This window comes from Oryzias latipes, chromosome 1, assembly GCF_002234675.1.
Source record: "Oryzias latipes chromosome 1, ASM223467v1".
NCBI lineage: Eukaryota > Metazoa > Chordata > Actinopteri > Beloniformes > Adrianichthyidae > Oryzias > Oryzias latipes.
This window is the reverse complement of record NC_019859.2, coordinates 19628682-19644377: the sequence shown is the minus strand read 5'-3', so window position 1 is coordinate 19644377 and position 15696 is coordinate 19628682. Positions and strand designations below refer to the sequence as shown.

Genomic DNA, 15696 nt, shown 5'->3' with positions numbered 1-15696 from the left:
TAGTGGTGACATTGTTTGACACCATATGATGGCTTTATGATGTCATTGTAAAAACTGATATATAGAGGTACTTTTTGCAATTGGAAACTTGTTTAGAGACACTTGTTTCACTCACATTTGAGTTTTAAAGCATTTTTGAAAGCCATGTTTCAACTACTAGGAAAGAATTCTAAGGAAAATCTTTTTTCTTGGAGGCCGAGCCCTCCAACTTCTCCCTTTTCCTCTGACTTGGAAAAGGACAGTGTGAAATCTCAAGATGGTGCCGAAGTCAAACAAAAAAGGCACCAAAAGGAGAATCTCTGAGGACAGCCAAGAATTTGTAACACCAGCAAAGAAAAACGGGGAACTTGAGATTCCTTCTCAAAAAGATGATCTGCACGCTCAAAACCTGTTGGTAGCAGAAAGAGAAAGGCATCTGATACGGAACAACTACCAACCAAAAGATTGAAAGAAAGCACAGATGAAGAAGAAGACCCAAAGCTTGAATTTGAGGCCAAATATGTGGAGCTGAATCCACTTGGTGAAGGTGGTTGTGGATCTGTGTTTAATGGCTATCGTAAATCAGACAAGTTAGTGGTGGCCATCAAGCACATCCCAAATGAGAATATTTACTGCACACATTTTGATGAAAGTGGACGAGAGTTATCTGTAGAAGTTGCTGTAATGTTAAAACTTCAGTCTGGAACATCAAATTCAGCCGGCAGCAAAGCACCTATCACCTTGCTAGACTGGTATGTGCTGCCACATGAACTGATTTTGGTGTTAGAGAGACCAATGCCAGCATCAGATCTTCAGTCCTACATTGAAAGGCGTGGAGGTTCATTAAAAGAAAGTGAAGCCAAGATTATCCTCAAACAACTGGTAGAGGCAGCCATTCACCTTCAGGATGAAAAGATTTTCCACAGAGACATCAAACTGGAAAATATCTTGATAGAGATGTGTTCAGGCGCCCCACGAGTTCGTATCATTGACTTTGGACTCAGCTGCTTCACACAGAAAAATTCAAATCATAACACCTTCTATGGCACTGATTGTCACGTCCCTCCAGAATGGCTATTTCGGTATCAATACAGCGCTGGCCCCACAACAGTGTGGCAGCTGGGAATTGTCCTCTTTGAATGCCTCCACAACAAGCGCTTCAATTCATCTAGCTTCATAAAAAGAAAGATCAAAATCAACAACAGACTTTCTAAAGACTGCAAAGATTTTTTTGAGGCAGTGCTTTACCAGAGACCCAAAGGAGCGTCCTAGTCTGGAACAGATTCGCCTTCACCCTTGGCTCAACTAAATCTTACAGTGAACATTTCAGCCAAGGGCCAGCCAGTTGTGTTCCAGCTACTATAAAGACAAATATGATGGGATATGATTGAAAACACATCATAGTTTGTAGTTTATTAGCTCTTCCATAGTGGGTTTTTCTCTGGGTACTGTGGTTTCAGACACAAATTTAGTTAAAATAGTAGATGTACTTTAGTATATGTAATAGATACCCTTAAAATTAGACTAGTGAAAGTAGAGTAAAACAACAGTAATATTGTCTATACAAAATAAACAGTATTAATCAAACAAAACAATAATGATGTAGAAAAATATCATAGTTTTTAGTTCATGAGCTCCTGTGGGTTTTTCTCTAGGTCCTATGGTTTCCCACATTAATTTTCTTCAAATAGTAGATGTACTTTAGTATTAGTAATAGAGCAACTAAAACTTAGAATAGTAGGTCAAATAGTACTTTTCTACTTAAGGAATGGAAATTGTGGCTGTTTTGACAGCCTAAAAAGAAGCCCGACCTGCCACAATGCAAAGGTTGGCGTTAAATCAGCGTAGTAAATAAAGTAGAACATCATAAGGTCCAATACAGAAATCAAGTCATTACAGCAGCATAATAGTTAGCAACCCACTGCACAATGTAATTTAATTTTGCAAACAGAATAGTTGCAGTTTTGACAAGTAGAGACAATAATCACAAAAAGCACCATAAAATTAAAATAGAAATAAAAAAATAATAAAATAAACGAAAAAATAATAATGAAATAAAAAATGGTAAAAATCATAGTTTTTAACTTGTGAGCTCTTTCAATTGGCCTGTGGGTTTCTCTGCGCGTACTCTGGCTTCCCACACAAATTCTGTAGTTTTTGGAAGAAAAAAAAAGTCACTCTGCTGTCCAGCTCACCCCAAACCATCTCGATTGGGTTCAGGTCTGATGACTGTGGAGGCCAGGTCATCTGGCGCAGCACCCCATCACTCTCAATCTTGGTTAAAATAGCCCTTAAACAGCCTGGAGGTGTGTTTGGGGTCATTGTCTTGTTGAAAAATATATTATGGTTCAACTAAACGCAAACCGGATGGAATAGCATGCCGCCGCAAGATGCTGTGAAGCCGGCATATATGCCTTCAATTTTGAATAAATCCCCAACAGTGTCACCAGGAAAGGACCCCCACACCATCACACCTCCTCCTCCATGCTTCATGGTGGGAACCAGGCATGTAGAGTCCATCCGTTCACCTTTTCTGTGTCGCATAAAGACATGATGGTTGGAATCAAAATCTCAAATTTGGACTCATAAGACCAAAGCACAGATTTCCACTTGTCTAATGTTCATTCCTTGTGTTCTTTAGCCCAAACAAGTCTCTTCTGCTCGTTGCCTTTCTTTAGCCGTGGTTTCCTAGCAGATATTCTACCATGAAGGCCTGATTCACACAGTCTCTGCACAGCTTGTGTAGAGATGTGTCTGCTGCTAGAACTCTGTGTGCCAATGACCTGCTCTCTAATCTGAGTTACTGTTAAACTGCCATTTTTGAACTTATCCTCCACAGCAGAAGTGACTCTTGGTCTTCCTTTCCTGGGGCGGTCCGCATGTGAGCCAGTTTCTTTGTAGCGCTTGATGGTTTTATTGAATGCACTTGGGGAAACTTTCAAAGTTTTCCCAATTTTTTGGGACTGACTGACCTCCATTTCTTAAAGTACTGATGGCCACTCGTTTTTCAGTACTTAGCTGCTTCTTTCTTGGCATAACACAAATTCTAACAGTCTATTCAGGACTATTAGCTGTGTATTCACCTGACCATTGTAACCCCCGTTACAAATACACTCAGTAATAATAGAGCATTTTACAATGATATAAAAAGGTCAATAAATATTAATAAACAACATGATAAAAACAGCTAAAAGTTGTGAGGATAAAAATATAAATAGTATTCACATTAATAATTTATAGGTTGTATTACTATTTTTGTTTAAAAAGAGAAATTGTTTTTGTTGTCGATAAAGTTTAAAGTTTTTCAAGAGCCCTCCCCAACCTGTGCAGTGCGTATCGGAGAGAGAGGCCTGTTTAGGGCAGAGACGGCAAGCAGCACAGCAGAGCAGCCTTAGCTGAAAAACTACGGTGAAAAACTAAAATAACGGTGCAAACCTGTTGTCTAGCCAGACCGGAAGAGGGGTGTGAGCCAAATAAGATTTTATGCCATTACGAGACGAGTTTTGGCCAGGTTTTTGAGTCCCCCGAGAGTAATTGGGAGACGGTTCCGTACCGGATCGTTCTGGACTTCTCCTGATCCATGGATGGCGAGCCTACCCAGGGAGCACGATAATCCGGACTGCCTGTAGAGCATCACGTGGTCCTTTACTTTTCCTCACTACTACAAAATCTCTGCCAAGGTCGCGGTAGGAGATTGAACACTAACTGTGGATCCAATACACTTTAAAGGAGCACTACCAAAAACTGGATACGTCTGCTAACAAACTTTAAAGGATTTTGCTAAGCAATTGGACATTTAGAAAAACAGTTCTTTGTTTGCTTTGCATATTGAATTGTCTTTTGTTTGATATCTGATATTTTGTAACTTTAAAGGATACTTTTGGTGTAAATTTAAAGTGACAAAACTGATTTAAAAAATAAAGTGAAAAGGGTAAATATAGTGAACTCAAAAGAAAGCTTAAACTAAATTTAAGTTAAATAAATTTAGTTCTGTAACTAAAATCCCTTTAAACCAAATGACCGGTCATCTTTAAGAAAAATAGATTGAAACTGAAATTAACTTGAACAAAACCTTTTATTTGAACTTTAACAGAAAAAGTAAAGGAAAAAACAACATAAAGGGTGTTTCAGAGGTGTCTTAACATCACTTAAGAACCAAATTTGTATGTTTATTGTTGTTTGTCAATTGTTCAGTAAACTTTCCATTCTACCTTTATATTGACTCTTGGCTCTTGTGCGAACCTATATCTGGTCCAGTAGCCTGACTACCTCTGCCTAATAGCATAGGTGCTACAAATTCTTGGCGAGCCAGCCAGGAGTGGTTCGTATATAATTTTCAGAGCTCAAATTTGACTAAGAACTGAACAAAAAAATGGAAGCCGTGCAACAAAGTAATGTTAAGATACCGAACTCACTTCTTATTACTGGTTTAACTGACACTGAATCTGATGAAGAGCTTTTTGACTTCCTCAAACAATATGGGTCCATTCAGACAATGGTACCTGTAGATCCCCCGTGTCCAGAAAAGGGCAAGCAGTCCTTTCTTGAGTACGTGTCCAGTGCACCAGTCCAGGCATTATCTAGCTTACTGCCATACAGATTCTCACCCAAGAACAAACCTGACATACTTTACCTTGTCGAGGCATTAAGCTCAGTTTACAGCCCCGTAGTTAGCAAGACAGCTACTCAGACTTACTTGACTGAACTGAGAGACATTGCAAGACTGACAGGTAAAGACTTTGCAGACTTACTGAGAGACGAACTTTCCTCTATAAGCCAAGTAGTTAACCCTGACGAAAATGACTCAGGTGACCGCCAGGACTCCCCCAAAGTCCCTGACACGAATGCTCCTCTCAGTCCTCTGCAAGAGAACCCACCAACTCTTGAACCAGTCCACCCACTGATCCAAGCTCCAGTTGAGAATCCCCCACAAGTGCAGGTCAATGTTAAGACACCCACTCTCAAACCTTCTGAAGTAAACCCACCAGAGCTTCAGAAAGTAATAGTGGAACATGTGCTGAGAACTGAAGACTTCAATGCTCAGATGAACACTCCTTTCAGATTGAGACCCTTTTCAGGGCGCTGTCCCCACCCAAACAACGAAGTCGACTATGAGAGCTGGCGCTCGAGTGTGGAACTCCTTTTAAAAGACCCCAGACAGCCTGATTCATGCAAATCCAGGAGGCTCTTGGAAAGTCTCTCTTCACCTGCTGTCGATCTGGTAAAGCACATACCTACCGAGTCACCTCCTTCCACCTACTTGAAAATACTCGACTCTGCCTTCGGTACGGTTGAAGATGGAGACGACCTCTTTGCCAAATACTTGAACACTGTGCAGAATAATGGTGAGGCACCATCGTCTTACCTCCAGCGTCTTCAAGTCATGCTGAACACCACGTTCATAAGAGGTGGTGTTCCTGCTGGTGAATTGGACAAGCAGCTGTTAAAGCAGTTCATAAGAGGCTGTTGGGACAATGAGCTAATAGCAGAGCTCCAACTCAAACAGAAAAGGCAAATTCCACCTAACTTTTCCGAACTCCTTCTCATGCTCCGGACTGCTGAGAAAAGGCGCACAGCGAAAATGTCGCGCATGAAACAGCACTTGAATACAACAAAACCAAAAGTGTTTTCCAACTACCAAGGCGCTCAGTCCCAAAGTCCAGAGCGAGATACATCAAAAACTGTTGACCCCCTTTCTGAAATACAAGACCTCAAGAAGCAGATCGCCAATCTGCAGTCCCATCTTGCATCTCTAAAGAACAAAAAAGACTCAAACAGTAAAGTCAAGTCAAAATCCACAAACTCGACCAAGACAAAAGTCCCCCCTGAAAGTCTCAAAACTCCAAAGCCACAGCCTTCAGAACAAAAATCAGAACCTCATCCAAGAAATCGTCCAAAGCCCTGGTACTGCTTCAGATGTGGGGAGGACGGGCACATCAAGCCCCAGTGTGAAAATGAGCCAAACTCTCCCCTAGTTGCTGAAAAAAGGAAACTCTTAAGAGATAAGCAGATGGCATGGGACAAAGTGAATGGACAAGAACCTACTTTTTTAAACTAAAGAGGGCTCCAGTTGTGGGACAAATTGGAGCTGAGCCAAAGACAAAGAGTCCCAAGAAAAAGAAACACGTCTTGAACTTCCACACACAAGCTGAAATGTCACTTTCTCTTCCAAAAGGTCTTGTTGGAGCGAAGTGCACTGCCCAAGTAGCCATTGACGATCATGTGTGCAGCTGTCTATTAGACACGGGCTCGCAAGTAACGACGATCTCCCAATCCTTCTACGAAGAAAAACTGTCTCACTTACCTGTCCACAGCTTAAACGACCTGCTGGAGGTAGAAGGAGCGAACAGCCAGAATGTCCCCTACCTTGGCTTTATCAAAACTGCCATCACGTTCCCCAAGAGTTCATTGGGTGCGGACATTGAAGTGCCAACACTAGCCTTGATCGTTCCCAACTTAGGCTCCAACTCACCTTCGCTGCTGATAGGTACTAACACCTTGGACATCTTGTATGAGCAGTACGGATTGGTTGTAGATTCCAAAGAAAAACATTCAGTTCCATATGGGTACAAAGTCGTTCTCAAAACACTTGCAGCCAGAAAAAAACACTCCGTTCATTCAGGCTTGGGTGAAGTCAGACTCCACAGTACTGATTGTGAAACTATTGGAGCTGGACAAACAAAAGTTTTGGAAGGATCGATAACTCGCAGAGTACCAGAAACTGGAAAATGGGTGACTGTTGAGGCGCCAACAACCACCTCCTTACCTGGTGGGCTTCTTGTCGAAGAAGGGTTAGCAACCCTCCCATCCAAGTTCCCTCGCTGCATACCAGTCATCCTCAAGAACTCAACCTGAAACAAGCCCTTGTGTTCCTTGACGACCTAATAGTGTTCTCTTCAACCTTGGAGGAACATGAAGAACGCCTCTTGCAAGTCCTGGGTCGTTTGAAAGAGTATGGTCTAAAGCTGTCGCCACAAAAGTGCAGGTTTTTCCAGAGCTCCGTAAAGTACCTTGGTCACATCATCTCAGAAAAAGGAATCGAGACTGATCCTGAGAAAATCTCGCCACTCAAAACCTGGCCAAAACCAAACACTTTGAAGGAATTGCGGACATTCTTAGGATTCTGTGGATACTATCGCAGATTCATAAAGGATTATTCAAAGATCATGCGACCTCTTAACCAACTCACAAGCGGATATCCACCTCTGCAGAAAAAGACAAGTGCCAAAGCCGGCACAGCCCAATATTATAACCCCAAAGATCCTTTTGGAGCAAGATGGAATGTGGACTGTCAAACAGCATTTGACGCAATCATCGAAAAATTGACAAGTGCCCCAGTGCTCGGGTTTGCCGACCCTACTCTTCCCTTTACCTTGCACACAGACGCAAGCACTTCAGGGTTGGGGGCAGCCCTCTACCAAACACAAGAAGGTCAGAAACGTGTGATCGCCTTCGCAAGCCGCGGGTTGTCAAAGTGTGAAGCTAAGTACCCTGCACACAAGTTAGAGTTTCTCGCTCTAAAATGGGCAGTTACCGAAAAATTCCAAGATTACCTTTACGGAAGCCCTTTCCTTGTGATCACTGACAGCAACCCCTTAACGTACGTCTTGACCACCGCAAAACTTGACGCTACAAGTTATAGATGGTTAGCTGCGCTGTCCACCTTTGACTTCCAACTGCAATACAGGGCAGGAAAACAAAATCAGGACGCGGACGGACTATCCCGACGCCCACATAGCGCACAACCAGACGACATGCTGTCCAAGAAAGAACTGGAAAGAATCCAACAGTTCACACAAAGGCACCTACCTGACACACACCATTCAAACCTTGTTGACCAGAGCATAATAAAAGCCATCTGTGAAAAGCACTTTGTCCACCAGTCCACAGACGAACTAGCAGAGTCCATCACTGACAATCCTTTGGTTCTGTCTTTTGCTCTCACTCCCCAAGCCGTCCCCCAAAGCTATGAAGAGGAGGACATGCTTGGTGGTTTGCCAGTCATTCCTCACTTTACAACATCAGACTTGAAAGAAAAACAACATGCTGATACAAGCATCAGAGAAATAGTCAACCAGATAACGTTGGGAGAAAAACCCCCACCAACTGCAAAAAATGAGCTTCCTGAACTCGGCTTGTTGCTAAGAGAGTGGAACAAGTTAGTCCTTAAAGACGGAGTCCTCTATCGTACCAGACAAGAAAGTGCACAAACGCAGTATCAACTCGTGCTACCACAAGAGTTGAGACCCCTTGTCCTGAAAAGTTTACACGACGACATGGGACACTTAGGTGTCGAGAGGACATGGGACCTGGTGAGAAAGCGATTCTATTGGCCCAAAATGGCCACAGACATTGAGCTCAAGGTCAAGACTTGCGAACGTTGCACACGTCGCAAAGCCCGACCAGAAAAAAGCACCTCTCGCAAAGCACCTCTCGTGAACATTGTCGTCACCCGTCCACTAGAGTTGGTGTGCATCGACTTTCTAAGTCTAGAGCCAGATTCGAGCAACACGAAGGATGTGTTAGTGATTACGGACCACTTCACGAAGTATGCGCTCACCTTGCCAACTCCAAACCAAAAGGCGCGCACAGTTGCTCGATTCCTCTGGGAAAACTTCATCTCTCACTATGGTTTTCCCGAGAGACTTCATAGTGACCAGGGTCCGGACTTCGAGTCTCGCACGTTAAAGGAGCTCTGTCAGCTAGCTGGTATTCGAAAAGTCCGAACTACTCCTTACCATCCAAGAGGGAACCCTGTTGACCAGTTCAACAGGACCCTCCTCGGCATGCTTGGCACACTGGAGAATCACAAGAAGACACACTGGCGCGAACATGTCCGACCCTTAGTACATGCTTATAATTGTACAAAGAATGAGGTGACGGGGTTTACCCCATATGAACTAATGTTCGGCCGACAGCCCCGGCTACCCGTCGACCTCGCGTTCGGTCTGCCAGTCGACCATCAGCCAAGTTCCCACTCAGAGTACGTTCGCAACCTCAAGTCAAGCCTCGAATCCAGCTACAAAATAGCAACTGAATGTCACGGTGTGGGGTGGCTAGAGAGCCGGTAGGAGCCAGATGCAGAGACGGGAGGCCAACGGGTTCAGGACTAAAGGGTTTAATGACCAACAAACAAAAGGCGCTGCAGAGCAGGATGACAAAAACCAAACAAAACTCACTGTGGCGTGGCATGAAACAAGGAACATGGCATGAGGACGTGAACACCAAGACAAAGGCTAATGGACCAGCACAGGAGGAAGGCAGAGACAAGACTTAAATACAGACAGGGCAGACAAGACACAGGTGAACACGATCAGGGCAGATGGGGACCAAAGGAAGTAAAACTCAAGAAACATGACAAGACAGGAAACCTTTCAAAATAAAACAGGAAACAGAACCAAACAAGACAGAACAAGAACTAAAACGAAAAACAAGACACAACAAACTCAAACCATGACAGTACCCCCCCCTCAAGGAACCGCTCTGAGGTTCCAAAAGTCAACTGAGGGGGGGGCCCCGGGGGACAAACCTCGACGGGCATAATTGTCCAAAGCGTCCGGAGGACGGCCGGGGGCCGAGCGGTCCGGCGAGGCAGGTCCGGAGGACAACCGGGGTTCCGTGCCGTCCGGCGAGGCAGGTCCGGAGGACGGCCGGGGTTCCGTGCCGTCCGGCAAGGCAGATCAGGCGTGGAGGCGTCAGGCGTGGAGGCGTCAGGCGTGGAGGCGTCAGGCTTGGGGTCGTCAGGCTTGGGGTCGTCAGGCTTGGGGGAGTCAGGCTTGGGGGAGTCAGGCATGGAGGAGTCGTCAGGCTTGAGGTCGTCAGGCTTGGGGTCGTCGGGCTTGGGGTTGTCGGGCTTGGGGTCGTCGGGCTTGGGGTTGTCGGGCTTGGGTTCGTCGGGCTTGGAGTCGTCGGGCTTGGAGTCGTCGGGCTTGGAGTCGTCGGGCTTGGACTCGGGCATGGAGTCAGGCTTGGAGGAGTCGGGCATGGAGTCAGGCTTGGAGGAGTCGGGCATGGAGTCTGGCTTGGAGGAGTCGGGCATGGAGTCAGGCTTGGAGGAGTCGGGCCAGCAGTTGGCCGGCGGCTCGGGCCAGCAGTCGGCCGGCGGGTCGGGCCAGCAGTCGGCCGGCGGGTCGGGCCAGCAGTCGGCCGGCGGGTCAGGCGTGGAGCCGAGCTCTGGCGGGTCAGGCGTGGAGCCGAGCTCTGGCGGGTCAGGCGTGGAGCCGAGCTCTGGCGGGTCAGGCGTGGAGCCGAGCTCTGGCGGGTCAAGCGTGGAGCCGAGCTCTGGCGGGTCAGGCGTGGAGCCGAGAAAAGGGGACCTGTCGGAGTGCGGGCGGCCCCCCCCTGGGAGCCGGGACGGGTCGGGGCGCAGGCTGCACCCTCCTGGGAGCCGGGACGGGTCGGGGTGCGTCCGGGACCACCACTGGACGTGACTGCAGTGCGTCCGGGACCACCAATGGACCTGGCTGTGATGCATCCGGGACCACCACTGGACGTGGTTGTGGTGCGTCCGGCAACCAGCGAAATAGTGAAGCTGACCGCTGGTACAGACTGCCATTGGTGACATAGTTGGGCATTGATGATCTGGGTTAAACCATTACATCATGTTGCCTAGCAACAAAGCCTTTCTCTTGTCGCAATGGTGACATCATTTGACACCAAATGATGCTGCCAGGCAACAAAGCCTTTCTCTTGTTGAAATGGTGACATCATTTGACACCAAATGATGTTGCCAGGCAACAAAGCCTTTCTCTTGTTGCAATGGTGACATCATTTGACACCAAATGATGTTGCCAAGCAACAAAGCCTTTCTCTTGATGTAGTGGTGACATTGTTTGACACCATATGATGGCTTTATGATGTCATTGTAAAAACTGATATATAGAGGTACTTTTTGCAATTGGAAACTTGTTTAGAGACACTTGTTTCACTCACATTTGAGTTTTAAAGCATTTTTGAAAACCATGTTTCAACTACTAGGAAGAATTCTAAGGAAAATCTTTTTTCTTGAGGCCGAGCCTCCAACTTCTCCCTTTTCCTCTGACTTGGAAAAGGACAGTGTGAAATCTCAAGATGGTGCCAAAGTCAAACAAAAAGGCACCAAAAGGAGAATCTCTGAGGACAGCCAAGAATCTGTAACACCAGCAAAGAAAAAACGGGAACTTGAGATTCCTTCTCAAAAAGATGAATCTGCACGCTCAAAACCTGTTGGTAGCAGAAAGAGAAAGGCATCTGATACGGAACAACTACCAACCAAAAGATTGAAAGAAAGCACAGATGAAGAAGAAGACCCAAAGCTTGAATTTGAGGCCAAATATGTGGAGCTGAATCCACTTGGTGAAGGTGGTTGTGGATCTGTGTTTAATGGCTATCGTAAATCAGACAAGTTAGTGGTGGCCATCAAGCACATCCCAAATGAGAATATTTACTGCACACATTTTGATGAAAGTGGACGAGAGTTATCTGTAGAAGTTGCTGTAATGTTAAAACTTCAGTCTGGAACATCAAATTCAGCCGGCAGCAAAGCACCTATCACCTTGCTAGACTGGTATGTGCTGCCACATGAACTGATTTTGGTGTTAGAGAGACCAATGCCAGCACCAGATCTTCAGTCCTACATTGAAAGGCGTGGAGGTTCATTAAAAGAAAGTGAAGCCAAGATTATCCTCAAACAACTGGTAGAGGCAGCCATTCACCTTCAGGATGAAAAGATTTTCCACAGAGACATCAAACTGGAAAATATCTTGATAGAGATGTGTTCAGGCGCCCCACGAGTTCGTATCATTGACTTTGGACTCAGCTGCTTCACACAGAAAAATTCAAATCATAACACCTTCTATGGCACTGATTGTCACGTCCCTCCAGAATGGCTGTTTTGGTATCAATACAGCGCTGGCCCCACAACAGTGTGGCAGCTGGGAATTGTCCTCTTTGAATGCCTCCACAACAAGCGCTTCAATTCATCTAGCTTTATAAAAAGAAAGATCAAAATCAACAACAGACTTTCTAAAGACTGCAAAGATTTTCTGAGGCAGTGCTTTACCAGAGACCCAAAGGAGCGTCCTAGTCTGGAACAGATTCGCCTTCACCCTTGGCTCAACTAAATCCTACAGTAAACATTTCAGCCAAGGGCCAGCCAGTTGTGTTCCAGCTACTATAAAGACAAATATGATGGGATATGATTGAAAACACATCATAGTTTGTAGTTTATTAGCTCTTCCATAGTGGGTTTTTCTCTGGGTACTGTGGTTTCAGACACAAATTTAGTTAAAATAGTAGATGTACTTTAGTATTAGTAATAGATACCCTTAAAATTAGACTAGTGAAAGTAGAGTAAAACAACAGTAATATTGTCTATACAAAATAAACAGTATTAATCAAACAAAACAATAATGATGTAGAAAATATCATAGTTTTTAGTTCATGAGCTCCTGTGGGTTTTTCTCTAGGTCCTATGGTTTCCCACATTAATTTTTCTTCAAATAGTAGATGTACTTTAGTATTAGTAATAGAGCAACTAAAACTTAGAATAGTAGGTCAAATAGTACTTTTCTACTTAAGGAATGGAAATTGTGGCTGTTTTGACAGCCTAAAAAGAAGCCCGACCTGCCACAATGCAAAGGTTGGCGTTAAATCAGCGTAGTAAATAAAGTAGAACATCATAAGGTCCAATACAGAAATCAAGTCATTACAGCAGCATAATAGTTAGCAACCCACTGCACAATGTAATTTAATTTTGCAAACAGAATAGTTGCAGTTTTGACAAGTAGAGACAATAATCACAAAAAGCACCATAAAATTAAAATAGAAATAAAAAAATAATAAAATAAACGAAAAAATAATAATGAAATAAAAAATGGTAAAAATCATAGTTTTTAACTTGTGAGCTCTTTCAATTGGCCTGTGGGTTTCTCTGCGCGTACTCTGGCTTCCCACACAAATTCTGTAGTTTTTGGAAGAAAAAAAAAGTCACTCTGCTGTCCAGCTCACCCCAAACCATCTCGATTGGGTTCAGGTCTGATGACTGTGGAGGCCAGGTCATCTGGCGCAGCACCCCATCACTCTCAATCTTGGTTAAAATAGCCCTTAAAACAGCCTGGAGGTGTGTTTGGGGTCATTGTCTTGTTGAAAAATAAATTATGGTTCAACTAAACGCAAACCGGATGGAATAGTACGCCGCTGGAAGATGCTGTGAAGCCGGCATATATGCCTTCAATTTTGAATAAATCCCCAACAGTGTCACCAGGAAAGGACCCCCACACCATCACACCTCCTCCTCCATGCTTCATGGTGGGAACCAGGCATGTAGAGTCCATCCCTTTTCTGTGTCGCATAAAGACATGATGGTTGGAATCAAAATCTCAAATTTGGACTCATAAGACCAAAGCACAGATTTCCACTTGTCTAATGTTCATTCCTTGTGTTCTTTAGCCCAAACAAGTCTCTTCTGCTCGTTGCCTTTCTTTAGCCGTGGTTTCCTAGCAGATATTCTACCATGAAGGCCTGATTCACACAGTCTCTGCACAGCTTGTGTAGAGATGTGTCTGCTGCTAGAACTCTGTGTGCCAATGACCTGCTCTCTAATCTGAGTTACTGTTAAACTGCCATTTTTGAACTTATCCTCCACAGCAGAAGTGACTCTTGGTCTTCCTTTCCTGGGGCGGTCCGCATGTGAGCCAGTTTCTTTGTAGCGCTTGATGGTTTTATTGACTGCACTTGGGGAAACTTTCAAAGTTTTCCCAATTTTTTGGGACTGACTGACCTCCATTTCTTAAAGTACTGATGGCCACTCGTTTTTCAGTACTTAGCTGCTTCTTTCTTGGCATAACACAAATTCTAACAGTCTATTCAGGACTATTAGCTGTGTATTCACCTGACCATTGTAACCCCCGTTACAAATACACTCAGTAATAATAGAGCATTTTACAATGATATAAAAAGGTCAATAAATATTAATAAACAACATGATAAAAACAGCTAAAAGTTGTGAGGATAAAAATATAAATAGTATTCACATTAATAATTTATAGGTTGTATTACTATTTTTGTTTAAAAAGAGAAATTGTTTTTGTTGTCGATAAAGTTTAAAGTTTTTCAAGAGCCCTCCCCAACCTGTGCAGTGCGTATCGGAGAGAGAGGCCTGTTTAGTGCAGAGACGGCAAGCAGCACAGCAGAGCAGCCTTAGCTGAAAAACTACGGTGAAAAACTAAAATAACGGTGCAAACCTGTTGTCTAGCCAGACCGGAAGAGGGGTGTGAGCCAAATAAGATTTTATGCCATTACGAGACGAGTTTTGGCCAGGTTTTTGAGTCCCCCCGAGAGTAATTGGGAGACGGTTCCGGACCGGATCGTTCTGGACTTCTCCTGATCCATGGATGGCGAGCCTACCCAGGGAGCACGATAATCCGGACTGCCTGTAGAGCATCACGTGGTCCTTTACTTTTCCTCACTACTACAAAATCTCTGCCAAGGTCGCGGTAGGAGATTGAACACTAACTGTGGATCCAATACACTTTAAAGGAGCACTACCAAAAACTGGATACGTCTGCTAACAAACTTTAAAGGATTTTTCTAAGCAATTGGACATTTAGAAAAACAGTTCTTTGTTTGCTTTGCATATTGAATTGTCTTTTGTTTGATATCTGATATTTTGTAACTTTAAAGGATACTTTTGGTGTAAATTTAAAGTGACAAAACTGATTTAAAAAATAAAGTGAAAAGGGTAAATATAGTGAACTCAAAAGAAAGCTTAAACTAAATTTAAGTTAAATAAATTTAGTTCTGTAACTAAAATCCCTTTAAACCAAATGACCGGTCATCTTTAGGAAAAATAGATTGAAACTGAAATTAACTTGAACAAAACCTTTTATTTGAACTTTAACAGAAAAAGTAAAGGAAAAAACAACATAAAGGGTGTTTAAGAGGTGTCTTAACATCACTTAAGAACCAAATTTGTATGTTTATTGTTGTTTGTCAATTGTTCAGTAAACTGCCGGCTTTTCTTTTCCATTCTACCTTTATATTGACTCTTGGCTCTTTTATTCAATACACACATCTCCGTGCGAACCTATATCTGGTCCAGTAGCCTGACTACCTCTGCCTAATAGCATAGGTGCTACACCATGGCCGGCCCTTCCTATGCGCGAATTACGCAGCCGCGTAGGGCCCCGCCATCACCACCAGGGCCCCGAAGTGGCGGGAAAAAAACGGCCCAAATCTGGCAACCCATTTCATAGCTCTTCCGAACCAACGTGCGCTCTACAGTTATGAAAGTCTTCCGGGTATTCCTGGAAATCCAGGTTTTTGAGCAAACCGATCATACCTTCCGGGAAATAAAGACCTGAACTGTACGAACAAATCGCTTTCCGGATGAAAAAGATTGTCTGAAATCGGCGAGTTTTAGCTTTACTTTCGATATTTCTCTGTCTCTGTCTTTGTCTTCCCGGCCTAATTGACCTATGATGGGACGTTTTAGTTGCTTTCGGATGCGTCAACGGCTCTGATTGGCTCTGTCTGTACCACGTGGTCAGCATGACGGATTCCCTAGAGACCAAAAATGGCGTACCCACGCTAAACTTTCACAAACAAATCTGAAGACTTTGCGATCAAATTTGTGTTAAAATAATTGTTTTTGCCATTTGGGGCTTTGATGTTACTATATTTTAGCAATTGTATGTTTTGCAGCTTTAAAGAAAAGTTTAGATTGTAGGATTGTGTTAC

General features: G+C 44.0%; 1 protein-coding gene across 1 annotated transcript; it reads left to right on the top strand.

Annotated features, from left to right (window-relative positions):
* The first annotated feature begins 10940 nt into the window (after positions 1 to 10940).
* Positions 10941 to 13246, top strand: LOC110015875 (serine/threonine-protein kinase pim-2-like). Its single transcript, XM_023953406.1, has one exon. The coding sequence runs from the start codon at positions 10941 to 10943 to the stop codon at positions 12078 to 12080; it is 1140 nt and encodes a 379-aa protein (XP_023809174.1). The 3' UTR covers positions 12081 to 13246.
* Positions 13247 to 15696: the final 2450 nt, after the last annotated feature.

Excerpts from the sequence above, each read along its gene's own strand:
- LOC110015875 (XM_023953406.1), top strand. The coding sequence starts at position 10,941 with ATGTTTCAACTACTAGGAAGAATTCTAAGGAAAATCTTTTTTCTTGAG.